At 50.6% G+C, this 25,414-nt stretch overlaps 1 protein-coding gene across 2 annotated transcripts; it reads left to right on the plus strand.

Annotated features, from left to right (window-relative positions):
• The first annotated feature begins 606 nt into the window (after window positions 1-606).
• Window positions 607-22,290, plus strand: IFNLR1 (interferon lambda receptor 1). 2 transcript variants are annotated; one of them, XM_046662668.1, is made up of 7 exons: window positions 607-738; window positions 4,164-4,287; window positions 11,225-11,409; window positions 15,951-16,093; window positions 17,200-17,359; window positions 17,665-17,798; window positions 18,952-22,290. In XM_046662668.1, exons 1-7 carry the CDS (start codon window positions 681-683, stop codon window positions 19,705-19,707), a joined length of 1,560 nt encoding a protein of 519 aa, XP_046518624.1. In that variant the 5' UTR covers window positions 607-680; the 3' UTR covers window positions 19,708-22,290. The 2 variants fall into 2 exon arrangements, with proteins under 2 accessions (XP_046518624.1, XP_046518626.1); XM_046662670.1 differs by lacking the exon at window positions 607-738 and having other exon boundaries at window positions 4,183-4,309.
• Window positions 22,291-25,414: the final 3,124 nt, after the last annotated feature.

Raw genomic sequence — 25,414 nt, forward strand, 5'->3', positions numbered from 1 at the left:
CCTTTTTAATGGCTGTAGACTATTCTGCGGGGGCGACTGGTTCCATTATTTGGAAGCGATTACTCTTCAGGTGACTGGTCACACCCCGCAGGCTTCGGTGTCGGAGGGACCCGCTTTCTCAACAAGCCATTACGCTCTGGAGGCTGCCACTCCCCATGTGAACAATGTAGAGAATAAGACGGCCGACCCACCGGACTCTCGCGGACATTAAAGTAGACAATGTGTAAAAAGTGCTTGGTTTAGTACCTGGCACGTAGAACACGCTTAAATACCGTGGCCAGTGCTATTTGAGACTGTAGTCAAACTGGCTCTGAACGCTTCTCTTAGTCCTGTCCAAGAGTCCCATCTTGGAATTCCTAACTGTGGTTATTGATAACAGAGTTTCTCTCCCCACCCCTCCCCTCCCCCCATCAGTGATTTACTGCCCACCTCCCCGCCTCCCGGGATGGAGCAGAAGTGGAGGTACTGGGAAGCTACGGGCGGTTTTGCAGGTTTTCCAGCACAGGCGGCACCGGGAGCCAGTGCGGCGCCTCCCTCTGGGCGGGGCTGCCCCGGGGGGAAACCCTCGCAGAGTCCTGGCCCGCGAGGGGCGGGCCCGCGGCTCGCCCGCCCATCACCCGCCCGGCGGAGGGGCGGGAGCCGGGACGTGACCCCGTCGGGCTGGCCGCGGAAGGGCCGACATGGCGGGGTCCCGACAGTGGGCCCCCCTGCTCCTGTGCCTGCTGCAGTGCGCTCCAGGTAAGGCCGCGGGGCGCGGGGTCCGGGGCGCGGGGAGGGCCAGGGGCTGCGGGCTGCGGGGTGCCCCGACCGGGCCGTGCCCATTCTCAGACCCGGAGCTCCGAGGAGGGAGGGAGGGACGTGGTCCTCAGCCCGCCCGCAGCTTCGGGAGCTGGGTGCGAAATCGGCCCTGCCCACCCACCACCAGTTTTGTTCCAGGGGCTAAACAGACCCAAGAGTCTTTGAAATTCCTTTCTGGGAGGAAACTGATCCAGTAATTTCCTCATGCCAGTTGAGCATCGGGAGAACGGGGGAAAAAGAGACAGTGGCAGTTTAAAAAGCAGTTCCATTTATTTAAAAAGTGCTTTTTAAGGTTTTTTTGAAAGCCCAGTCCGCTGGCATTAATACCACATTTACCCTCGCTGTAGGGGCAATCAGACGGAAGTGCCCCGCCCACCCCCGCAGCCTGCTCGCGTTCCTCTGCTCCCTTCCGTCCTGGGGCTGGGAGTGTCAGATGCTCCGCCAGACCTGAGGCGACCGAGCTTTTGCCTGAGCCTGTGCCCTGCTCTTGTTCTGTCAAGCCACCTTTTTTCTGAGCCCCCACTGACAGATTACAAAATACCTTGAAATGGGACCCAACCACCAAGGCCCAGCCAATCCAGGGAGAAGGTCCCAAGATTGCCCCCAGGATGTCCTCCTAGTCTTAGACTCACAATTTAAGAGCTAGCAGGGCCCTCCAACATAATCTAATAGTAACATCAAAAGCCAGCATTGATTGAGCAACTTCTTTGTGCTGGCTCCACATTATCCTATTTAAGCGTCACAACCAACCGTCTTATGAAATAGGTGTAATCTGCTCCCTTTTCAGCTGGGGAAACTGAGGCTCAGAGCAATTAAGGGAATTACCCAAGAAGGAAAGCAGAGGTGAGACACACAGACCAGAGAAGACTGAGGCTGAAACCAGCATGGCCAGCTTTGGTCGTAGAGTGAGCAGCTGGAGCAGGACCATCCCATGTAGCTCAGGGATGCCCCAGCCCCTGGTGTCCCGGCAGCAGTGAGTGTCATTGCAGCTGATGAGGGACAGTGTTTCTGTGGTGAGGTGGAGGGGGTAGTCTGTGCCCCTGTTTCACTGTCAAACTCAATAGTTTTCCTGCCTGGTCTTAGCTGTGCTTTGACCCAGGGTGTTTTCTGTATGCAACACAAACTGTCGTGTGATGGTTTAGGGTGGTGCACAGCGAGATCCAGGTTCAAATCCTGGCTTCCCCACAATCTGGCTGTGTGGCCTCAAGTGAATTATTTACCATCAGTCTCTGAGCCTAGTGCTGCTGCATGGAAGGGTAATGACATCCACCCCATCAAGTGGTTTGTCTTGAGGATTGAATGAGGCTTTGTGTATAAGTGCCAAACCGTTGCCTGGCACCCTTTGAAGGCTCCATTGGGTAACTCTTCTAGCTGCTACTTCTCCACTGTGGCCAAGCTCAGACTTTGGGCCTGTCCTACCTGCGGGATACCTTATAAGCCGCTTACAGACAGACTTTGGCCTCTTGCTAGTCACCTGCTAGAAAGCCCAGAAGCAGGGAGCAATGACAGCATCGGCATCCTGGTGATCCAGTTCCAGCTAGAGGACACAGGATGGGGTGGAAGTGAGCACCCATATTTGGTCTAAAAGGCCATGGGTGGGAGCCAAGCTGAGAACCATCAGAACTGGCCCCTCTCTCCCTGATGCCATTCTGTAACCTGTATGATTTCCATCATGGCCCACGTAACACTGCAGGGCACTGAATTCTCCATAGGATCGTGAGCTCCTAAAAGGCAGGAATGGAGTTGTATTCCTCTTTGAAAGGTCTGGCACACAGTGGTCAATAGATCTCATTGACCAATAGTGGCCCACAGATGTTGGAAGAATAAAGCTGAACAGGCCCCAAAAGAACCCAGAGGAGAAAGTGTGGTCAAGAGCTCAGACTTTGGAGTCAGCTGGGCCTCCATTTGAATTCTGATTCTATAACTTATTAGCTGAGATGGCCTCAGTTTCCTCATCTGTAATGCTCATAATTAGTACCTGCCTCTTAGGGATGTGGGGAGGATTGAAGGAGAAAATGCAGGTGGCTAGTGCCCGACGCATAGTTAGGGCACAGTACACGTTAGCTGCTCAGTATTAGCAGCAGCATCACCACCACTTCTTCAAGAAGTCAGGGAAGACTCCCCGGAGGAAGTGACATTTGAATCCAGTCTTTAAAAGATTAGATGGTGAATACCAGGAAGTCAGAGATACCCAGGTTTGAAGACACCCACAGGAATGCAGTGGTTTGAGAAGGGTGAGGAGGAAGGTTGGCCACAGCCCGGTGAGCATGTCAGGGAGATGTCAGAAGAGGCCAGTGAGATGGGCCGGCCAGGCCACACTGGGCAGGGCCTCACGGACCTCGATCAGGAGCGTGGACTTTATTCCGAGGGCAGGGGAAGGGCATGAAACTGGGAGTGGTGTAATCAGATGCTTATTTCAGAAGATGAGGGTGAGCAGTGGGAAGGGGGAGGTGCCAAGGAGGGGAAGTAGAAGCCTGTTAAAGGTGACAGCGATGTCTGAGCAGTGGTGCGAAGGAAGCAGAGGAGTGAGTCACGTGGATATCCAGGGGGAGAACAGTTCAGGAAGAGGAAACAGGTCAGGAAAAGGCCTCGAGTTGGGAGCGTGCCTGGCGTGCTCTAGGAACAGCAGAAAGGCCAGTGCGACAGGAGACGGGGCGCAAGGGGCAGAGTCACGGTCAGACTGGGTAGCGTCTTGTGGGTGATTGTAAAGAATTCAAATCTTACCTTGAGTGAAGTGAAGGCCATTAGACAGTTGAAAGCCGAGGAGTGACACGATCTTTCCTTCTAGCCCTTGCTGCCATGTAGAGAATGGATTGAGGCGGCAAGGCTGGAAGCAGGGCCGCCAGTTAGGAGGCCTTTGGAATAATGCGGGTTATATCAATATTCGTTCATTCACCCCCCACACATTAGTTGTGCATCTGCTGTGTGCCAGGCTCCATTGCAGGCAGGCTCTGGGGACATGGCTGAGACCAAGACAAAGCCCCTCCTCCTTGAGACCCTCAATCCTCAGGGCTGTTCCCTCCTGGAGTCCGGGGATCCACTAGGTGGATCCTGTCCTGTGGTGTTCTGCTGGGACCCTCAGCTACCAGAGTGGGCCGGAGCTTCCTTTCATGGCACAGACGGGCACCGAGGCCCAGGGAGGGGAAGGGGTGGCAGTTCAGCCGGTCAGAGGCACGGCTGTGACTGGAATCCTGACCCCCGGGTTCCCAGCCTGCATCATGTCCCCAACGCTTCAGCTGCCCCAGATGACCCCTGGTTCTCAAACTCAGCAAGCACCTGACTGTGCGCTGTGCCCTCTTCAGCTCCTCATGGCCATGTAAAGACCAGCCAGGAGCTCCAGCTTCATGACCTCTTTCTCTCCACAGGGAGGCCCTCTCTGGCCCCTCCCCAGAACGTGACGCTGCTCTCCCGGAACTTCAGCATGTACCTGACGTGGCTCCCAGGGCCTGGCAACCCCCAGGACGTGACCTATTTTGTGGCCTATCAGAGGTAGAGGGGAGCCTCCAGGCTAGTGAGTGGGGAGAATGAGGAGGTGGGCAGGGGCCAGAGGGCCCTCTCTGGGCTGGCTGCATTTACTGTGGCAGCATTTGCTGGTTCTCAGGGTTCCGTGGGTGACAGCATGTGGCAGGTATTTGGAGAGGGCATTTGGTAAAGGAAGTGGGAATGATATTGAATGGAGAACAGGGCACTGGTGACAGGCCTGCCGGGAGTGGGGTGGATCTTTGAGAAAAGTCCCAGGGGGCTTGGGTGGAGCTTTGAGGGCCAGGATGTGGTGCTTGGACTTGTTCTAGAAGATAAGAGAGGGCAGATGTATGTCCTGCAGAGCAGTGCCAGGCATCACTGGATGATCACACTTTTCCCCACGGAGCCTGCACAGAACCTCGGGGTCCTTCTCAACTTGGCAGCCCAGGCAGCCACTCTTAATCCAGATAAATCTGCAAATGGAAGCAGATTCACCATCCATGCCCATAGGTGGGAATCATTTGAAGTTCTTAAGTAGAGAGTACAATGATAAGAGCAGATACTCAGGAGGATTCGTCCAGAATTGGTGACGAGAAAGAAATCAGAAGGGGAGGGCACTGCTGTGTACTCAGGACCCACCCTGCGCAAGGCTGAGTGCTAAGGGCCTTGCATGGTTATTTCACTTCTCCCTCCCAGGATCACTGGGCAGATGCTGCATTTCCCCTATTTCAGAGATGAGGAAACTGAGCTCAAAGAGGTGGCATGACTTGCCCAAGGAAGCTAGTGATGGAGCCAGAAGAAAAACCCAAGTCTGTCTGACTCCAAAGCTTGCGCTCTTCCTGTTCCATCACAGTCCCTCCGTCTGGTGCATCCAGATGTGAGTGATGGGGGCCTGACTTGCAGGACAGACTGCAAGAGAGCTTTCAAAAGAAAGAACTGTATAGAACTATGTTGGAGGCAGAAAACACTGAACGTGTGCTGTGTGTTTGCTGTGTGTCAGCACTGTCAATACATGAAATGTACTTATTTAATCTCGCACAGCCCTGTGAGGTAGGATTCAGTAGAGGAAATTGAGGGATCAAGAAGGTATTTTGCTCAATCACACAGCTGGGAATAGTGGAGCTGGGATAAATTTATTAAAGGGTTGAACGCCCATCCTCTGGACCTTTATATTTTCCTTCTCTTTTACGCTTTTTAAACACCTGTGAGGGTTGCAAAATGGTGATATTCTAATTGTATTCTTTTTTCCTTTGTTCATTGGAATTATTTTATAAAAAGATGTCTCTCTTCATATGGTATTTGATATTCAGTGGTACGATTCAAATAGGCAAGACAAAATAAATGCTTGATTTTTTTTTCCTTCTGTCTACCAGTTTTCAAGATAATGAATCGGTTCCCTATCATCTCCCACGGGTGATCGATGCATTTTTCTTTTTATCATTATGAATTCAGCTATTTCAACATGTCTGATGGTTTCAATCCACTGCAACTCATTCTGCTCATTGAAGCTTGAATCGTCCCATCTTTGGCCAATGAAAGTCTCTTCAAGTTGGCTCCTGAATCCTTTTAACTTGGCCCCAGTTCTTTGTTACCTTTATTGCTGTCTGTTATGATAACATGTTCCAGGCTCACTTGCACAATTCCTGACCTAAAACCTGAAAGCAGCCATTTCTCCATTTAGTAGGAAGTGGTTTTAAAGAGCTCAATCTGTGTGCTAGCTGTGCGGATCACTACGTAGCTGCTGCTTTTAGGCCTTTTCAGTGTACAGAGTTATGGTGTATATATTGTTATATATATGTGTATGTATGTACATGTATAATAACCCATCTCTGTTCCTGGCTTCTACCAACGTGGCTAATTAAGCCCATGAGTCACACCCAAGATCTCGTTATCAAATGATTCTCCAGCCACAGCCTTGGAGTTCTCTCCAGAACATGCTTTCTTATTTTTTGCAGAATATGTACGCTGAGAATTTTCCAGTCTTCAAGTTCTGGTTCCTTTGTGCATAGCAATTCCTTCTATTTATGTCTCTCCTCTCTCATTTTACTACAAACAGTGAGGAGAATCCTGGTCACATCTTTGCTTAGAAATCTCAGCCAAATATGCAACTTCATCATTTTTAACTCCTACTTTCCGCAAAACTCTCGACCAGAATTCAGCCAAGTTCTTTGCCACTTTTTAACAAGGATCACCTTTCCTCCAGTTTCCAGTAAGACGTTCCTCCTTCCTATATGAGATCTCCCCAGAATCACCTTTAACATCCATGTTCCTATGAGGAGTCTTTCCAAAATAGGCTTTTTCTAACATACACCTCAAAACTCTTCCAGCCTCTACCCATCACCCAGTTCCAAAGCCACTTCCACATTTTTAGCTATCTGTTACGTTAGCACCCTGTTTACGGTACCAAAATCTGTATTCGTTTGCTAGGCTGCCATAACAAAATATCACGGACTGGGGCGCTGAAACAACGGACGTCTGTTTCTCACAGTTCTGGAGGCTGGAAGTCCAAGGTCAGGGTGTCAGCAGGTTTGCTTTCTCCTGAGGCCTCTCTCCTTGGTTTGCAGATGGCCGCCCTCTGACTGTGTGCTCACATGGCCCTTTCTCTGTGTGTGAGCATCCTTGGGGACCCTTCATCTTCTTAGAAAGACACCAGTCCTATTGGGTTAGGGCCCCACCCTTATGACCTCATTTAATCTTAATTACCTCTTTAAAGGTCCTGTCTCCTAATCCAGTCATATGGTATGAATTTAGGGGGAGTTCAATTTAGTCCATAATACCTGATAAACTGGAGTTCATCAAATTTAAAACTTTTCCTCTTCAAAAAAAAGCCTGAGGAAAATGAAAAGGACAGTCACCAAGAAAAAAATATTCTCACGATATAGACGCTGATAAAGGACTTGTATCCAAAATAGATAAAGAACTCCTACTTCTCAGTAATAAGGAGACAAATCACCCAAAAAGATTTGAATAGTCACTTCACTAAAGAAGATATATGAATGGCCAATAAGCACGTGAAAAGATGTCCAACGTTACTCGTCATTAGGGAAATGCACATTCAAACCACAGTGAGTTACTGCTACACGCCCCCTAGAAGGGTTAAAATGAAAAGACTGACAATACTAAGTATCGCCAAGCATGTGGAGTCACCAGAGCTCTCGTATACTGTTGGTGGGAGTATACAGTGGTACAGCCACTCTGGAAAACAGCTCGACAGTTTCTTGTAAAGGTACACATTCGGTTACCAGATCGCCCCGATTCTCCTCCTAGATGTTGATCCGAGAGAAATGGAAACGTGTCCATACAAAGACTTGTGCATGAACATTCATAGCAGCTTAACTCACTAGCCCAGTTATGGACTGAATTGTGTTCCCCCATATTCTTTCCTGTGTGGAAGCCCTAACCTCCACCCATGCGACTATTTTTAGACAGGGCCTTTAAAGAGGTAATTAAGATTAAATGAGGCGGCCGGCTCCGAGAGTGGTTAAGTTCGCGCATTCACGCTGCGGCGGCCCAGGGTTCGGATCCTGGGCGCAGGCATGGCACCGCTCGTCAGGCCACGTTGAGGCAGTGTCCCACATCCCACAACCAGAAGGATGCGCAACCAAGATATACAACTGTGTACAGGGGGGGTTTGGGGAGACAAAGCAGAAAAAAAAAAAAAGATTGGCAACAGTTGTTAGCCCAGGTGCCAATCTTTAAAAAAAAAAAAAAAAAGATTAAATGAGGTCATAAGGGTGGGGCCCTAACCCAATAGGACTGGTATCTTTCTAAGAAGAGGAAGGGACCCCAGGAGAAGGGACCCCATGCTCACACAGAGAAAAGGCCATGTGAGGACACGATGAGAAGGTGGCCAACCACAAGCCAAGGAGAGAAGCCTGAGGAGAAAGCAAACGTGCCGATGTCTTGACCTCAGACTTTCAGCCTCTGGAAATGGGAGAAATAAATGGCCGTTGTTTGAGTCCCCGCCTGGTAGTTTGTCACGGCAGCTCTAGCAAACTCATACGTCCAGTTTCTTTTCTTCAGTAGCAAAAGCTTTTGGTGTTCTGAGAAATATTTGCCCGACTCAGCATCATGAAGATACTCTTCTATGCTTTTTTCTAGAAGTTTCGTAATTTTAGTATTTAAGTTTCTGTTTGCTTTTTATTTTTAAAACGTTCCTTCTTTTCACTTTCTATTTCTTTTAAGGCATAATCTGTTATTAATTTGCTCTTGTATTCCTTCTAATTTATTCTTCATTTCTGAAATGAGGGGTTTTTTTTGAATATCTGGTTCTTTCCTGCTACCTCCTTTCTGTTCTGCTCTCTCCTTTCTGAGTTTCTCTAATTCTGTTTCGTATTGTTCTTTCATGTCTAGTATCATTTTTAAGTGTCTCTTACCCCATTTTGGAGTAGTAGGTTACAGGGTTTTTTGTTTGTTTTTTTTTTTGAGGAAGATTAGCCCTGAGCTAACATCCACTGCCAGTCCTCCTCTTTTTCCTGAGGAAGACTGGCCCTGAGCTAACATCCGTGCCCATCTTCCTCTACTTTATATGTGGGACGCCTACCACAGCATGGCTTTTGTCAAGCGGTGCCATGTCCACACCCGGCATCTGAACCGCCAAACCCCGGGCAGCGGAAGTGGAAGGTGTGCACTTAACCGCTGCGCCACTGGGCCCGCCCCTAGGTTACAGTTTTACTCTGTTTATGGATGTGGTTTTTGATGTGTGTTTCTGACTTCAGTTGATTGCTTAGTTTATTAATTTCTGTCCTTTCTTATTTTCTGTTATAAGTATTTGAAGCTATATATATTCCTCTGAAAATTTTTATTTCTATTATTTTTGTGGTCAGTTTTAGGTATTTACTAATTCCCATCATAATTCTTTCTGTTTTTCTGTTTTTTTTTTTTTAAGATTGGCACCTGAGCTAACATCTGTTGCCAACCTTTTTTTTCTTCTTCTCCCCAAAGCCCCCCAGTACATAGTTGCATATTCTAGTTGCAGGTCCTTCTAGTTGTGGCATGTGGGTTGCTGCCTCAGCGTGGCTTGATGAGCAGTGCTAGGTCCACACCCAGGATCCGAACCGGCAAAACCCTGGGCCACTGAAGCGGAGCGCGTGAACTTAACCACTCAGCCACGCGGCCAGCCCCATAGTTCTCTCTTTAATCCATGAGTTATTTTAAAACATTTAAAAATTTTCAAACTTTCCTTAGTTTTCTTTCATTAGTGATGTTTAACTGGGTTATGTGGAGTCAGAGGGAATAGTGAGATGACTATTCTTTGAAATTTCTTGAGAGTTGCTTTATTTTGGTTAATGCTCATTAACATTTTGTTACTGTGTTGTTAATGTTCATGTGTGGCTCACCCAGTTTCTTCAGTTTGTTCTATATATGTTCACTAGATCAACTTTGATAATTATGTTGTTCATTTTTTTGACATATTGACTATTTTTCTTTGCTCAATCGTCAGTTACTGAGTGAAGTGTATTAAAATTTTCTCATTGTAATTGGGGCTTCTCTGTTACTCCCTGTAGTTTTGTCTGTTTCTGCTGTATAGAGTGTGAAGTTATTGAGTAGGCACATATGAGTTAGAATTTTTATATCTTCCTGGTAAATGGAATCATTTATCATTATGCAATGATTCTTCTCAAGCTTTAGTATTGCTCTGGACTTTGAAGTCTGTATTTTGTCTAATATTAGTATAACCACACCAGTCTCTTTTTTTGTTAGCGTTTACATAGTATAGCTCCACCAAGAAACAAAACAGAGGGATTCTCCCCCATAATCTGTCTTCTTTGCCTGCATCTCAGCTCTCCCCATTCACCCATTGCTCAGTCCCCAGACCCAGGAGTAACCCTTCATTCTCCTTCTCCTCACGTTCCACCCCCAATCCGTGAGCAAGTCCTGTCGGCTTTACCGGCAAAATATGTCCGGCAACCAACCCCTTCTCGCCATCTCCACACCGTTCTCTCTTGGACCACGGCTGCTGCCTCCAAGCTGGTTTATCAGAGTGGTCTTTTAAAAATATAAATCAGATCACCTCAGTTCCCCTATTTAGAACCTTCCAGTAGCTTCCTGTCACACCTGGACTAAAATCCAAACTCCTTACTGGGAAGGCGAGGTCCTCTCACTGCCCACCCCGCTCTCCACCTGCGTCTCCAGTCTGTCCATACTGCCCCTCCCCGTCCACTGGGCTTTGCCACATTGGCCTCCTTGCTTTTTTCTGGACGGGTCAGCTGCTTCCCTTCCTAGGGCTTTCGTTCTTGCTGTCCCTTCCCCTAAGCCTTCTCTTGGCTCCCTTGTCATCATCACAGCCTTGGCTTCAGTACCATCTTCCTGGCCTTTCCCGAGCCACCTTTGGAAAGCAGTCGCTCCCACGCTACCCGTGTCGCTGCACTTACCAGCTCCTGGGTTTGTCTCGTTCATGTGATGATTGTCTCCCTTCCCCTCCCACCAGAGTGTCAGTTCCCAAGGGCAGGCCCTCGTCTGTCATGCCTTGCCGATTCGCCAAGAATACTGCCCAGCGCACAGGTCCCCTTTGGATCTCAGTGTTCTTAGGAGGTGGGACGTGCATGTTCCCCTCTGACACCCACACAGCACCCAGCGTGGTGCCTGGCACACGGCAGGTGGTCCACAGATGCCTGAATGGATGAACATGTGGAAAATGGTTACGAGCGCCAAGAATAGCGGCTGCCGCCGCAGCCCTGTGAGGGAGGCATGACAGAGGAGGAGCCTGAGGTTTAAGGGCAGTGACCTGCGTGAGGCCCCAGAGCTAGTGAGGAGCAGAGCCAAGAGTCCCGCTACGACTCTCACTCCAGAGCCTGAGCTCCTAACTGGACCCTGCTCGTTCTGGCTCGGCCGATGGCTGGCTGAGCAGATGGACAGATGGACGATCAGGCAGAGCGGAGGGAGGAGTGCTCACCTGTTCCCCAAGTCCCCTGGCCCCGAGAGACTGAGTCCGTGGCCCACGCTCTCCTGTCTCCTCCCTCAGCAATCCAATCACCAGACGGTGGCGAAAAGTGGAAAAGTGTGCAGGAATCAAAGAGCTGGCCTGTCCTCTGATGTGCCTGAAGAAACAGGACCTGTACAACAAACTCAAGGGGCGCGTCCGGGTGGTTTCTCCCAGCGCCAAGTCCTCCTGGGCAGAGTCCGAGTTGCTGGAATACCTTTTTGAAGGTAGGTAAGGGACCTGCGGGAGGCTCCTGGCTCTGTGGTGCTGCTCTCCTGGCCATCTGTCTCCTCCCCCCAGAGCAGAGGGCAGCCCTCTGGGGCAGCCGCCGTGGGCCCCGGCCGTGTCCGAGGAGCCTGACTTCGTGGCTGGGAGCTGCGGAGTGCCACCAGCGCCAGCCAGTCAGTTTGTCCCTCCTCTGATCACGTTTGTGATCTTCTGTTGAGCACAACCTTGGTCGTGGACCACACAAGGCACTTTGTAGACTTTTCCCTGTTTTTCTTATGTTCAACCTCCCTCTTTAAGAAGCAATTTTTTAAAATTCTGATTGCAAAAGTAATTTCTATACACTGTAGAAATTTGGGGCGAGGGGAAGAAGACGAAAATAGAGAGGAAAACATTCCCCATGCTCACCACATCCAGGAATCACCAGTGTTAACGGTGAGTGAGGAGAGTACTTTTTTTTTTTCCAATGCATTTTATTTCTAATTCTCAAAACAAACTTGTGAGGTTTGTTTTCATCAACCCATTTTTAACAAGTAAATGAAGCAGGATTCACAGAAGTTAAGTAACTTGCCAGGATGGGCAGCTGGTAAGTGTGGAGATGGGATGTGAATCTGGATCTTTCTGATCTTGGATGAGGCACTGGGCCAGATCAAGAGTGCGGTGGGGTGGTGAGAAGGAGAGAATAAATACTCAGTCAGTTGCCTCCTGAAGCTTAGGTCTGTAACTTGTTGTCCAGGCTTCTCAAAATGTTTGAGGGCAAAGTAGAGCTTGAAGGGAGAGGAGGAAGAGATTGAATGAAGGATGGCAGGAAAGGAAGAAGAGATGATTCGGATGGGAGGAAGCTGGCTGGGTGGATGGATCAAAGGAAGAGAAAGGTGGATGGGTAAGAAGAAAGGAAGCATGGAGAGGATAGAGGCAGAATGATGGAGGAGTGGGAAGGAAGAAGGCTAGGTGGAAGGACAAATGCTTCCTAGGAAGGAAGCAGTGTGGATGGAGAGATGGCGGATAGGAAGAAAGGCAGAGGGATGGAGCCGTGGGTGGATAGTGTAAAAGGAAGGTTGGCTGCCTGGGAAAGGACAGAAGAGCAGGAGGGAAGGAGAGGCAAAGGAGGAAGGCAGGCAGGCAGGAAGGAAAGATGTATGGAAAGAAATGAAGAATGGATGGATGAGGAGGATGGAGGAGTAGAAAAGCAGGCTAACTGGCCAGATAAAAGGAAGGAAGAAAGTATAAATGAACAGGAAGAAAGGGTGGAGAGGAAGGAAGGAAGGATGGTTGGCAAGCTTGGATAGATGGATGGGAAGGCTGTCTGGCTAGAATGAGGGATGAATGACTGCAATGGGTAGATGGATAGGAATAAGACATTGGAACGATAGAGGGAAAGATGCAGAGAGGTTAATTTTTTTTTTCTTCCTCCTCCTTGAAGCTCTCCTGGTTCTTCCGTAGCACAGCCCAAGCCTGAATGACGCTGCCTGCCTTCTTCTGCCCCCAGCTGTGCCCCTGGTCACTTTTTGTCTTCAGTTTTGGTAGCTTGCATATTTCATTTCCCCCTAATTTCCTCCGACTCCTGGAACCCTCATCTCCCCATTCCCCTCATCTCCTCGCACGGCTTAGTACATATCAGTGTCCAGTGGATATTTCCTGAACACATAAGGAGTGGCATCTCAGGGAAGCCACATCTTTGCCCTGAGCACATAGATGAGGCAAGGGTGACCAGTGTGGTCGGAGCTCCTTGCTGGCTGGGAGTCAGAGGATGTTGCCTGGAAAAAGCAGCATTTCAGCTGGACCTTGAACAATGGTGTGTTGATTTTCTCTTACTGCCTTATTCCTTGTCACTTGCCCCCTCTATCTTCAAACCACTGGGCAGGCCTGGATGATCTTGACATCGAGCCTAGATGATCTTGAACAGACTGTCAGGAGAAATGTGGACATTAAAGACTGTGCCATTGAGGGCTCAGAAGGCAGTGAGGAGCATTGCAGAGACAACGCAAATCTCCTTTAAGAATACTTAAATCATCGTGAACAGATTGTTGGTAGAAGTATGGTTGTTAAAGGTGCTGCCTCACGGAAGGAAGTAAGGAATATGTTACTGAAAACTTGAGGAAGCGATCTCTTAGATACTGGCAGAAAGCTTAGCTGCATTGTGTCCTGCAGGTGTGTGGAAAGTAGGACTTGTAAATGATGAATTTGGATATTTATCAAGGCGATTTCTAAGCAAAGTGTTGAAGGCATGGCCTGCTTTCTTCTTGCTACTTACAGCAAAATGCAGAGAGAGAGGGAGAGAAATTGAGGGAAGAACCTAAACAAAAAGGCACCAGGATTTGATGATTTGGGAAATTCTCAACTTATCCAGATGGCAAAGGATGCTAAAATTAAGAAACTGCTTCCAAAAGTGTGACATAAAGAAATAGCTAAGTTTGTGGTTCTAGAGTCTTTCACTAAAATCTCAGGAAGATCAAAAGATCAAAGTGTTCCGTCAAGAAATTCTCTTGGAAAAGATTCAAGAGTGTGAGTCACAGTTCCTCTCAGTCAAATCAAGGGTCCTCCACAAAGCTGAGGAGTGTTATCCCTCAGCCATCTCAGCTAAAGCCAAACATAGAGAAGGGCTATCTCAAAACGTTTGTGGACCTGGCTTCCGTCTAATGGAGTGGAGCCCCATCACATCCACAGGAGACCCATGAAGTTCTTGAGAATCTTATATCAGCAGAAACACTGCCAGCTTGGACTAAAAGGGACAGAGAGAGTAGGAAGTGAAGGAAGGCTATTGGACTCCCAGCTTCTACTGGCAAGAAGCGACTGGTAAAGCTACTTACCTGCAAATACTTGCTTCCTTTCATGAAAAGGAAGGATTATCCACAGGGCAGAACCAAGAGCCCAGAGAGCAGTGCTGAGAGCCCAGGAGAAGTCTCCCAGGCCTTGAAACCTAATGGAGTTCCCCTGGCTGGATTTCAAAACTGCTTTGGACCAGTAACTCCTTCTTACCTTCTATTTCTCCCTGTTTGAACCAGAATGTCTGTAACTGTTATCCTGTTCCTGTCCCACCTTTTTGTATTAGGGGGCAGATAACTTGTTCTTTGCTTTCACTGGCCCAACAGTGGATGGGAATTGTGTCCCAGGAGGTGGACTCAATGGATTGTACACAGATTCTCACCTGAACCTGATTTGGATGCTTTAGATGATGGAATTGTGGAATTCGAGTTGATGCTGTATGGGATGAGACCTTGGGGGAACTTGGGATGAGGTGCATGTATTGTGCACTTGAGAGGGACATGAATTTTGGGGGTCCGAGGGAGGACCATGATAGGCAGAATGACCACCCCAAAGATGTTTATGCCCTGACCCCTGGGACCTGTGAATATACTAGATGTTAATATTACACGGCAAAAAGGATTTTAATAAGGGGCCGGCCCTGTGGCCGAGTGGTTAAGTTCGCACGCTCCGCAGCAGGCGGCCCAGTGTTTCGTTGGTTCGAATCCTGGGCACAGACATGGCACCGCTCATCAGGCCACGCTGAGGCGGCATCCCACATGCTACAACTAGAAGGACGCATAACTAAAATATACAACTATGTACCCGGGGGGCTTTGGGGATAAAAAGGAAAAAAAAAATAAAATCTTAAAAAAAAAATAAAATAAAAAATAAAAGATTCCTATTTTTTAAAAAAAAGGGATTTTAATAAAGTTTATGGACCTTAAAATAGTGAGATTATCTTAGATTATCCAGATGGACCCGATCTAATCCCGTAAGCCCTTAAAAGCAGAGAACTTTGCAGCCGGAGGCAGAATGGATGGAGAGGAAGGAAAAGCAGAGGGATCTGAAGTGTGAGAAAGACTCAGCGTGGCATTTCTAGTTTGAAGATGGAGGGGCAACTTGCTGAGAAACGCAGGTGCCTTCGGGAGCTGTGGGGGGCTCCCAGCTTACAACCAGCAAGGACACAGGCCTCAGCCCTGCAGCCACGAGGAACTGAACTCTGCCAACACCTGATGGGCAGAGGTGAATTCTCCCCTGAGGTTCCTGAGAAGAGCCCAGGCCACCCAGCACCTTGATTTCAGCCTCATGAGACCCAGAGCAGAGGACTTCATTGCGCCCGCCTGAACTCTGACCTGCACAACTGTGAGATAGTAAATTAGTGTTGTTTTCAGCCACTAAATTTGTGGTAAGGTGTTACAGCAGCCACAGAAAACTGATAGGAATGGGCAGGATTCTGACAGACCGGTGACATGTGAAGAGCGCCCAGGTGGAAGGGACAACACGAGTCAAGGCAGGTTAGCTATGAGCTTGGCCTGGCCGTTTCTTCTCTCTAAGCCTCACTTTACTCTTCTCTAAACTGGGAGTCACGATCTCTCCCTCCCAGGCTCACGGCAAGGCTGCAGTAAAATGGCCGCAAGGCTCCTGACACACAGTAGGTGTTTGACAGACACTAGTGCTGCTTTCCCCTTTCCAGAGAGCTCTCTGGGCTGGGTGAGGAGCAGGCCTGCCTGGTGGCAGGGGCCGGACGCACTGTGGCCCCCAGAGTGTACTGACGGATCCTGTTCTGTTTCTGCAGTGGAGCCAGCCCCGCCCATCCTCGTGGTCAACCGGACAGAGAGGATGCTGACCGTCAATGCCACATACCAGCTGCCCCTCTGCATGCACCAGCCAGATCTGAAGTATGAGGTGGATTTCTGGAAGGAGGGGACGAGGAACAAGGTGGGAAGTCCCTTTCCTGTCCCCAGGCTGGGCCCTCCTCCCCCACTGCCCCACCAAACCCCCATGCTCCTCACCCCGCCAGCCTCCTCCCTGTAGCCTCCTCCAGGAAGCTTTCCCCACATACCCCTCACTCCTGGCAGTCACCCCGCGACTCTGTACCGTGCAGTTAGCCTGTGGCCCACCTCTACCCTTCTCTACCCTTACAAGAGGCCAAGTGCAGTGTATCCTGTCCCTGTTACAAGTAGTGACAGCACAGCACTTTTCTACCTAATATATTTTTAAAATTTATGAAAGCCTTTTTTTCCCCCCATAAAATCTGATTGAAGTACGATGAGCTACAGGAGGCCTGCTTGCCCAGGCAGCGCTCTGGATCCTAAGGGTATAGATGGTCCGATGTGGTCCCTGCCTTCCAGGACCTCACAGATAGTCCAGACCAGCCCTGCCCCATAGAAATCTACTGCGAGCCACACGTGTAATTTTCAATGCGCTACATTAAACTAAGTAAAAGAAACAGGTGAATTTAATTTTCATAATAGATTTTATTTCATCCACCAGAATGTTATCATCATTTCAACTTGTAATTAATATGGAAACTATTGAAATGTTTTGGGTTTTTTTTCACTCAGTCTTTGAAAGCCAGTGTGTGTTTTATACTTAGAGCACATCTCAGTTTGGACCAGCCACACGTCAAGTGCTCAATAGCCACGTGGGGCCAGTGGCTACTGTATTGAACAGGGCAGCCCTGGAGTTTTCTGTGTCTGTAATGGCTGAACAATCCTCCCCTCCTCCCCTAATAGATTGGGAGGCCCTGAAGGTAGGAAGCCTGAGGAATCTGCCCCTCCAGGTGAGGACCAGCAGGCCCTGGGGGTGCGCACAGGACTGACCCTGAGCGTCAGGCTGAACCCAGACCATCATCCTGACCTTGAGACTCAGTGGAAAAGAAACCAGGTCGTGTTGGGAAGTGCTCTCTTAACACTTACACTTTAATGCAGGCAAAGAAGATGCAGGATCACAGCTGTATCCTGCCTGCTGACCACACGCCATCCCGGCTGTCTAGAGCTGGTCCCCACACGTATCTGCTCACCCCTGCTTCTCTCTCCACACAGACCCACTTTCCTGCCACTCCCCATGGCCAGCCCGTCCAGATCCCCCTCCAGCCAGCTGCCAGCGGACGGCACTGCCTCAGCGCCAGAACCATCTACACCTACGGTGCCTCGAAATACAGCGAGTTCTCCGAGCCCACCTGCTTCTCCCTGGAGGGGCCTGGTGGGTGTCAAGTGATAGAGAAGCAGCGACTTTTCCCCTGGGCCTCAGGATCTGCATGATAGGATGCTTAAGAGCATGAGTCTGGAGACAGACTCGCCTCCATTAAAATCCCAGCTCCACCACACTCACTGTGTATCTTTGGGCAGCTTACATGACCTCTCTGAACCTTGGATTTCAGTCTGTAGGATGGGTTTATTCTTAGGAGGATTAAATAGGGCAATGTGTGTGAAGCCCTCAGCACATACGCAGTTGATAGACAGGAGCCATTGTTGTCTCCCTCGTTGTTGTGATTTCTCCTTCCTTAGGAGCCAGCTGGACCTTCCTGGTGCTGCTTCTGCTTCTGCTGCCACTGCTTGTGGTCATTGCCACCGGGCGTGTGATCTGGAAGAGCTTCACAGGGAACCTCTGTTTGCAGCGGGCCAAGATGCCACAGGCCCTGGTATGGCCAATCTGGGGGTGTGCGACGAGGGGGAGGGCTGTTCAAGAGGAAGGGACCGAGGTTAGACTTAGAGGTAGTTCAGGTAGACTATCGAGATGGTCCAGCCTGCAAAACAGCTCCTATCTTCATGTCTAAATTTCCACCATTAGTGATTCATTCCTTTGGCATCAAATGCAAATAGCAAATATACCTAGGAGGGAGGAGTGCCTTAAGTCCCTTTAGTTAAATAATTTCATCTCTGCTAAGGATTTGTCAGGGGCCCAGAGCAGAGCCCCCAGCCTTGAGATTCAGGAGAGATGCCCAGAAGGGGAGGGGGAGAGGGGTGGTGCCAAAAGAGAACGTCTTGAAGGAGCCCAACACTTAATTCACAGTTTGACCGAGGGTGAGTCTTGCCCAAGCCAACCCTGAAATTTCTCACTTGTCTTCTGGCTCACTCCCTTAGAAGGTGGGGGCCGGCTGGGGCGGGGGAAGCCTGGAGAGGTCAGATGGGTCAGACTTGTTCAAATGAGGGCCCGGCAAGGTAGACTGAGCCTTGGGTGTCGCTCAGCGGGCACTAGGGTCGGGTAGGGGCCGTGGGCATGGATTCTGAGTGTCCCTGCCCAGGGAAGTATTTTCACAGTTCCTGGCTTCGGGACCTGCAGGGAAGTCAAACTAAAGAATGAAAATCTCTGTGTTAGGCGCGTCTGCACCCTGCCCCATCGCTCCGCCTTCCCATTGCATGGAAAGTCGCCAGCTTGACCTCTAGTAGCCAGAACCTGCATCCTGGGGGCTGTCTCTGGCGTGTGGTGTCCACTCTGGCCATGCACGTGGCAGGCTGCAAGTGTCAGGAAGTTAGCACCATCACACCCCTTCCACCCGTCACCCGATGTGCTCTGAGGAGTGTGCGCTGCGGGCTCCCTGAGTCCCCAGCAGGGCAGGGTTCAGCTCCAGCTGCTGTGGGGGGAACTCGCCTGATAACGCCCCTCTATTGGCTGCTCCCCCCCCGCTCCTGTCGCATTTTTCCACTCCCTCGCTGGCGTTTCCTGGGATCAGTTCCCAAAGAAACTGCTTACGTTTGAATCTTTGTCTCAGGGTGTTTCCGGGGGAACCCACATTAGAGCCATCCTATTTCAGGAAAGCCTGAATTTCCGTTCTTCTCTCCTCCCCAAATCAGGACTTTTCTGGACACAGACACCCAGTGCCAACCTTTCAGCCCAGTGACCCAGTGTCTCCAGATGACCTGATCCTCTGTCCCCAAAAGGAAGTGACCAGAAGGGTCAGGGTGACCCCTGGAGTCAGAGCCCCAGCCACCGTCCAGGCAGGATCAGAGGACAGTGCTGAGCAGGAGGAGGACGACGAGGAGGACACAGACGACAATGTCAGCTTCCAGCCTTACATGGAACCACCTTCCTTCCTGGGGCAAGAGCACCAGATCCTGGAACCCACTGAAGCAGGGGGCTCCTGGACTCCCCTGCTCCAGGCTGAAGGCTCGTCTGGTTGTGATTGTTCAGACAGAAGCTGCACCAGCACCGGGGGCTCCTCCCCCTGGGATGAGGCTGGGTCCTCTGGCTGTTTGACCAAGAAGGGGCCAGGCCAAGGGCCGGGTGGGGACAAGTGTCAGGAGCCTTTCCCACTACCCAAATCCTCTGAGGATTCGGCTTCCCTGGCCGAGCCGCCGAGAGAGGACCTCTCCTGGGCCAGCTGGGGCTCCTTGTCACCAGGTCTTAAGCTCCTCCCCGAGGAGCCCCCAGTTTCTCTTGGGACACTGATCTTCGGCTGGGACAGCAGCGCTGAGGAGGAGGAGGAGGAGGAAGAAGAGGGTGGGAGGGAATCGGAAATTGAGGACAACAGTGCCGGCAGCTGGGGGACTGACGGCTTCCAGAGGACCGAGGTCAGGGGCAGTACACTGGGGCATTACATGGCCAGGTGAGCTGTCCTCCAGCTTCCCACCGAGTCTGGTGCTGCCGAGCTTCCCAAGGACCCAAGATGCCAACGAGACCTGAGAGACTGGGAGCGGCATCGCTGAGGTGCAGCCCCAGCTCAAGGCTGTTTGTCTGTTGGGTTGAGCATTAAGAAGCCACCCCACCCTATGACCAACCGGCTTTGGACTGAGCTCCAAGACGGACGGAGACAAGGATGGGCTGAGGTCAGAGGCTGGGTGGGAGTCAGATCACCCCATTGTCCCTGGGCTGATAGGCCAGGTGGAAAAGTCATCGCTGGACAACGTGAAACAGGTGAGGTCAGTCACACTGGACATCAAGAGCTGCCACCACAAGGGGCCATCTGGCTTTGGGGGAAGGAAATTCGGAGGCACGTCTGTATCAGAGTCGTGCCTTTCTCCAGCACCCACTGAGGTCCCTCCTCCCTCGATACTTAGCCTCCTGATTCCTGAGCGTGGGCCCTGGTAAAGGAAAATCCAGTTAGCTGAGAGCGTGGGAGGGGAAGGGAAAGGGTGGTCATCATTCAAACTGCGGTCTCTGAATCGTGGAATTGCACAGTTTTTAATATCAGACAGACCTGGGTTCAAGTCCCAGCTCTGCCATTTACTCGCTGTGCGACACTGGGTTAGCCACCTTCTCTCTACCTCAGTTTCCTCATCTGTAACTACCACCTGGGGTGTGATGAGGGTTCCGAGAGAGAGATGTGTATAGCACGTGCCTGCTGCGTCGTTAGCACTCTCTGCATCGTGGCTGGAGGATTCTCCACCCCACCCAGGATCTGAGGAGATGGCTGGGCGTCTGCCACCTGTGACCCCTAACCTCAGAGCGACTGGAAGCGGCGACCTCTCAGCTTGTCCGCTTCTAGCCTACCTCCTTTCTTCCACCCTCGCTGCCTCCCCCCATCACGAAACGAAGCTCTCAGAAGGCAGAGCCCAGTCAAGGGGGACCCTGGTCCCTCTGCTTTTTCCCAGCAAAGAAAGAACCGAATGGTCCACCTTCCAGGGGGTGGGGTGGCAACCTGGCAAGGCATTGGACTCCTGCGCTTGGGATCCCTGTTTCAGACAGAACTTGAGACCCTTTGGTTGATGACTGTGGTTGTAAAGAAATCCCATTTTCCCTTCCAGTTCTGAGAAGCCAGTGTCTTCTGGAAACAGTGGCTGTCCTTACCTGGGGGTACGATGGGTGTTCTCAACGCGTTTGTTAACCTGCACCCACCAGTGTATGGATGAGCCCAGCCGAGTTTTCAGCCATAGGGACCAAGATTTTTGTCAGTTGTATGGCCGGAGAGCTGAACAATCTTGGCTCTGCCATTTAACCTGCCGGATTTACATTTCTCCATTTGTGAGAAAAGCATCTTTGTAGCCATTTTACTCACAGAGCTGTGGTGTTTTGAAGCCAGCATGAGAGTATAGCATTAAATGAAAGATGTGGAAAAGCTGCTCGAGGGCGTCTGGTCTGGGGGTTCTCAAACCATGTTCCCAGAAGGCCTCAGCTTTCGTGGGGACAACTCTCAGTTGCAGGGGCAGCCATGGACTATAGGACCCCCTGACTTCCCCCAGAGTGGCTGCCCCGGGCTCTGATTTACTCCAGCGGCCTTCCACATGAGGTTGCGCTTTGGCTGTTCCGCTGCTAAAGAAAAAGTTAGCAAACCACTTTTTAAATGGAACACCTGTCTTTATTTCAGACAAAGAAGCTGAAATAGTGACTTACTATGCATATCCTTAAGGGTGAGATCTTTGGTCTCTGGCCAGCTGGCACAACCTTTATACCCTTGGCCTTGTCGACACGGTACCGAGGTCTCAGCAAGGATTTCTGAGGGGCACTGAGCTGACAGGAGGCCTTCACCACTGCTGGGCCTCACACACACGCACACACATGCACGCACACGTGTGTGCATTTCTACACCTTCCACGGAACATTCTCTGGCTGGGCTTGCAAACCCACTGAGCACAGGGGAGGCAGGACAAACCCTGGAACTGGGGAGAGCTGCGGCTCAGGGCCAGTTCCCCGGAAGATGCCTAGACCAAGGCTGATGCTCTTTCTGGAACCCAGCCTAGCTGCTTCGTGGAGGTAATTTTGAAAAACTAAAAGCTATCATCGCTGTGCTCTCAGGCTTGTGTGAAGGAACCACTTTATTCTTAAACTTTGCTTTTTTTTTTTAAACATTTTTTCCAAAGTTTCATTTCTGAGAGAAGCTGAGCTCTCTAGGAATTCTAAATTTTAGCTCCTTTAAGGTCATTAAGTCATTCATGAAAAGCGGTGGGAGGCATTACCAAAGGGCATGGCCATCGATATAATACCTAACTGTTTACAAAGCCCCTTTCGCCTACAGGGGCCCGGGGAACTGCAGAGCGGGAGCCCCAGGGCCACCCTTAAAGGCCATGGGGGAAACATGGGTGCTGCCTTAGGCGAGAGCAACAGTGTAAGTCTTCAGAGTACTGAGAATATTATATGTTGTTCTTAGATATTTCTATTTATTGTGAATTTTGTTTATATCATATTTAAATAATTCCCTAATTCTTTTTGGTATCTAACCTAGACTGTTTTCAATAAAGAGCTCTATTTTTAGAGAAAAAGGCAGAATTGAATGGAAAAGTGTGTGCTCATTTCTCAAAGGCTCCTCCCCACTCATCTGGCTGCTGAGACTACAAGGGGCTTGGAGTGGGGGCCCCCGCAGCAGATCCAGAGACCAGGACGTGGGGGTATAAAGCAGAGAAGTGATTCCAGAAAGCACGGGGAGACTGAGGGAAGGTAGCCGGTTACTGCTCTGGGCAGCTGGGCCCTGTCCCCCTGGGGGGCTTTGGGAGTTCGCTGTCGGACCCTCCAGATTTGTTCCCCTGCCAGGGGCAGGAGCTGGGGGATTTACCCACCTCCTCCCTCAGTCTGTCCTGGGTGGAGGGCCGCTCCCTCCCACAGAGTGGCAGGTACTTGCAGTTGGAGTCCCCCAAGCTGAGTACAGGAAAGGTGAGTGCCATGGGGGTGGGAATAGGACACCCACATCGCCTGCTACAGTGAGGCCGGAGCTGTGCCCACCACCCTGGCAGCTCACCCTATTGCAGCCATGGTCCAGGGAAGGACACAGAACATTCTCTTTGCCTGGCCTTGCACACCCAAACTCATTCCGGTAGGTTTCTCCTACAGTAATGGCCCAGCCCTGTGGTTGCAGATTGTCATCATTTCCTGGTGCCAGGGCAGGTGCTAGACCCAAGCTGAGCTGATTCACCAAGTTCCTTTCCCCGGAATTCCTGTCTTCCTGGCTGGCTGCAACAGGTTGTGTTCCAACCTGCTATGGCCCTGTTTTCCCACTCTGAGGAATGGGAAAGCCCGGTATGCAGAATGGGGCCACCACATGAGCTGCCAAGATGAGAAGTGATAAACCCTGATTCTGGTCCACTCCTGAGGCCCAGCTGCAGCCATCGCCTCGGCTTTCCTGCGTCCTGGTTTTTTAAGCCATCTCCCAGGGCCTTTTGTTGCTTGGAACCAAATATCCTTGTCAATGCACATTGCGTGCACATTGCAGCTGGTGGTCAGGTTGGGCCATCTGTCCCCTTGAATGGATGTCGGTAGGTCCTTTCCAAAAAACTTGGCAGAACTTCATCCCCAGGTGACTCCCAACCATCTCCCAGCCTGCCTCCGGCGACTGGTCACCTTTTGAGCCTTTCTTGGCCTGTTTGCTGCCACCTTCTGGACAGTGGTGGGATAGCAGGGCTGCAGGATTGCAAGGGTTCTTACCTGAACGGAGCTAAGGGCAGCTCGGAGAGAAAGAGTTGGGGCAATGGATGTTATGTCCTGAGAGCTCCTTTAGGGAAGGGACCCTTTTCCTCCTGGCACCAGCACCTGGCACAGCATGCGAGTTTTGGTCTTAAACAAGTGAATGAATGGATGGGTGAGTGAATTGTATGAATCGGAGTCAGTAAGGGGCTGGCTGCAGCTGACTTACGTATATGGTGGCTGGAGATCTTGCATTAGACTCTATCCCAGATCCCAAATTCCTGTCCCATGCAGATGATCATCCTCCCTCAACCCAGCATCTGCTCAGAAGGGGGATCAGTCCTGCTCCGTGAGTGAGATGGCAAGAGAGGAGACAGAAGTGGGGGACAAACCAGTGCCTTAATCCCCCAATGGTAACTTGCTGTTTCCCGTATGAGTTAGCACTTGGTCAACGGCTGCTTGCTTACAGTTTCCTTGAGCTCATTCCTGAGTGCACAAAATGGGACTAAAGTGATGAGAGTTTCAAGGGTTAAAAAAAAAAAAAACAGACCAGAAGGTATATCTGTATCTAAACGAGTGAGTCAGTTCCATGAGTCAATTACTCCAGAAACACTGGTTGGCACCAGGACCTGTTCCAGCCCGGGGAGCCCCACCTCTCGGCATGTGATGATACAGGGTACAGAGGTGTGACAGCTTTTAGAAATGATGGAGTCTTTTTTCCCCTTTACTGTTAGTTGTGAGTTGGGAGGAGAAGCTGGGGGGCCTGAGGCAGGAACACCTCAGAGTACACCGTCCTGGTGGGAAAAACCATCAGCAGGTGGTGGGAGGCCCCTTGCAGGCCTCCAAGGTGAGTTCTTGCACAGCATAACCTAAGGGAACACTTGTCACTGCCCTCATCGCCCCCTCCTGCACCCCCACGCCTGCACACCCAGGAGTCTGGGTTCTCGCAAAAGTTTTTAAGGAAACTCACTTGGTCCTGGGTTCCTCATCTCTTAACAGAGGAGACTCAGTGCAGGAGGTCTCCTCCTCAGAAACTGTCCAGAGACATCGACTCCTTGAATTCACCCAGCAGTACTGAGTAGAGACTAATATTTCCCTCTTGTAGATGAGGAAGCTGAGGGTGAGAGATGAAGCGACCTGCACACTGTGAGCAAGTGGCAGAGCCGGGATTCGAAGCCGGGTCTGTGCCCAAAGCCCATATTCTGTTCACTGCTTGGTGTCCAGGGGCCATATGAAACTGTTCCCTCAATCCTGGCGTGAGACACAGGATCTTCTTAATATTTTTAAGAAGGATGGTCTTAGAAGCATGTAACACGCTTCAGCAACTCCTTACCCTAAGAGACAGCTGAAATTGTAGGCAGAGTGGAATAAGTGCTGAGCTGAATTTGTGCTTGTGTCACCAACCATTGCCTTGAAGGGAATTCTGCCATGTCAGGGGAGGTTTCCAACCCCAAAGTGACATGGATGCAAAGGCCACTTGAGCTCCAAGGGCCCTTGGAGGCCTTCTAGACCACGACTCCTGTACAGACAGAGAAACTGAGGCCCAGAGAAGGGACAAGACTACTCGAGGTCACCTGGAGTCAGGTGCAGGATTGGGACCAGACCCAGCCTCCCTACATGGGACATCTGAGTCAATGTCCCTGATTGACACAGCCCAGGCTTAGAGCCAGATGGACTCAGAGCGGGTCTGATTCCCAGGCTTTTCTCTAAGAAGAGGGTCCAGGGTGGGTTGCCAAAGCTTTGCTCCTTGCTCCTGCTGTCCAGGAAGGGCCAGGGAACCCCCCCACCTCTTCAGGCTCTCTCACTGCTGTGTCACCAACCTCTCCCCTCCAAAGTACACCCCACTGCCTTTTGATGTTCATGCTTCTGCAGAACAGGTTCCCGCATCCCTGGGTGTTGAAAGAAGGGACAGGAGCAGCTCACATTCCTAAGTATTTGTCATTTTAGGATATGCTTTTTCTGCAGCTTAGGAATGTCCCACGGGCA

The sequence above is a fragment of the Equus quagga genome, chromosome 5, assembly GCF_021613505.1.
Source record: "Equus quagga isolate Etosha38 chromosome 5, UCLA_HA_Equagga_1.0, whole genome shotgun sequence".
Taxonomy (NCBI): domain Eukaryota; kingdom Metazoa; phylum Chordata; class Mammalia; order Perissodactyla; family Equidae; genus Equus; species Equus quagga.

What these genes read in the sequence shown, in the direction of transcription:
- IFNLR1 (XM_046662668.1), top strand. Translation starts at nt 681, where the DNA reads ATGGCGGGGTCCCGACAGTGGGCCCCCCTGCTCCTGTGCCTGCTGCAG. An exon ending in TATTTTGTGGCCTATCAGAG is followed by an intron (nt 4,288 to 11,224) that starts GTAGAGGGGAGC and finishes CTCCTCCCTCAG; the next exon opens with CAATCCAATCACCAGACGGT. An exon ending in AGGAGGGGACGAGGAACAAG is followed by an intron (nt 16,094 to 17,199) that starts GTGGGAAGTCCC and finishes CTCTCCACACAG; the next exon opens with ACCCACTTTCCTGCCACTCC.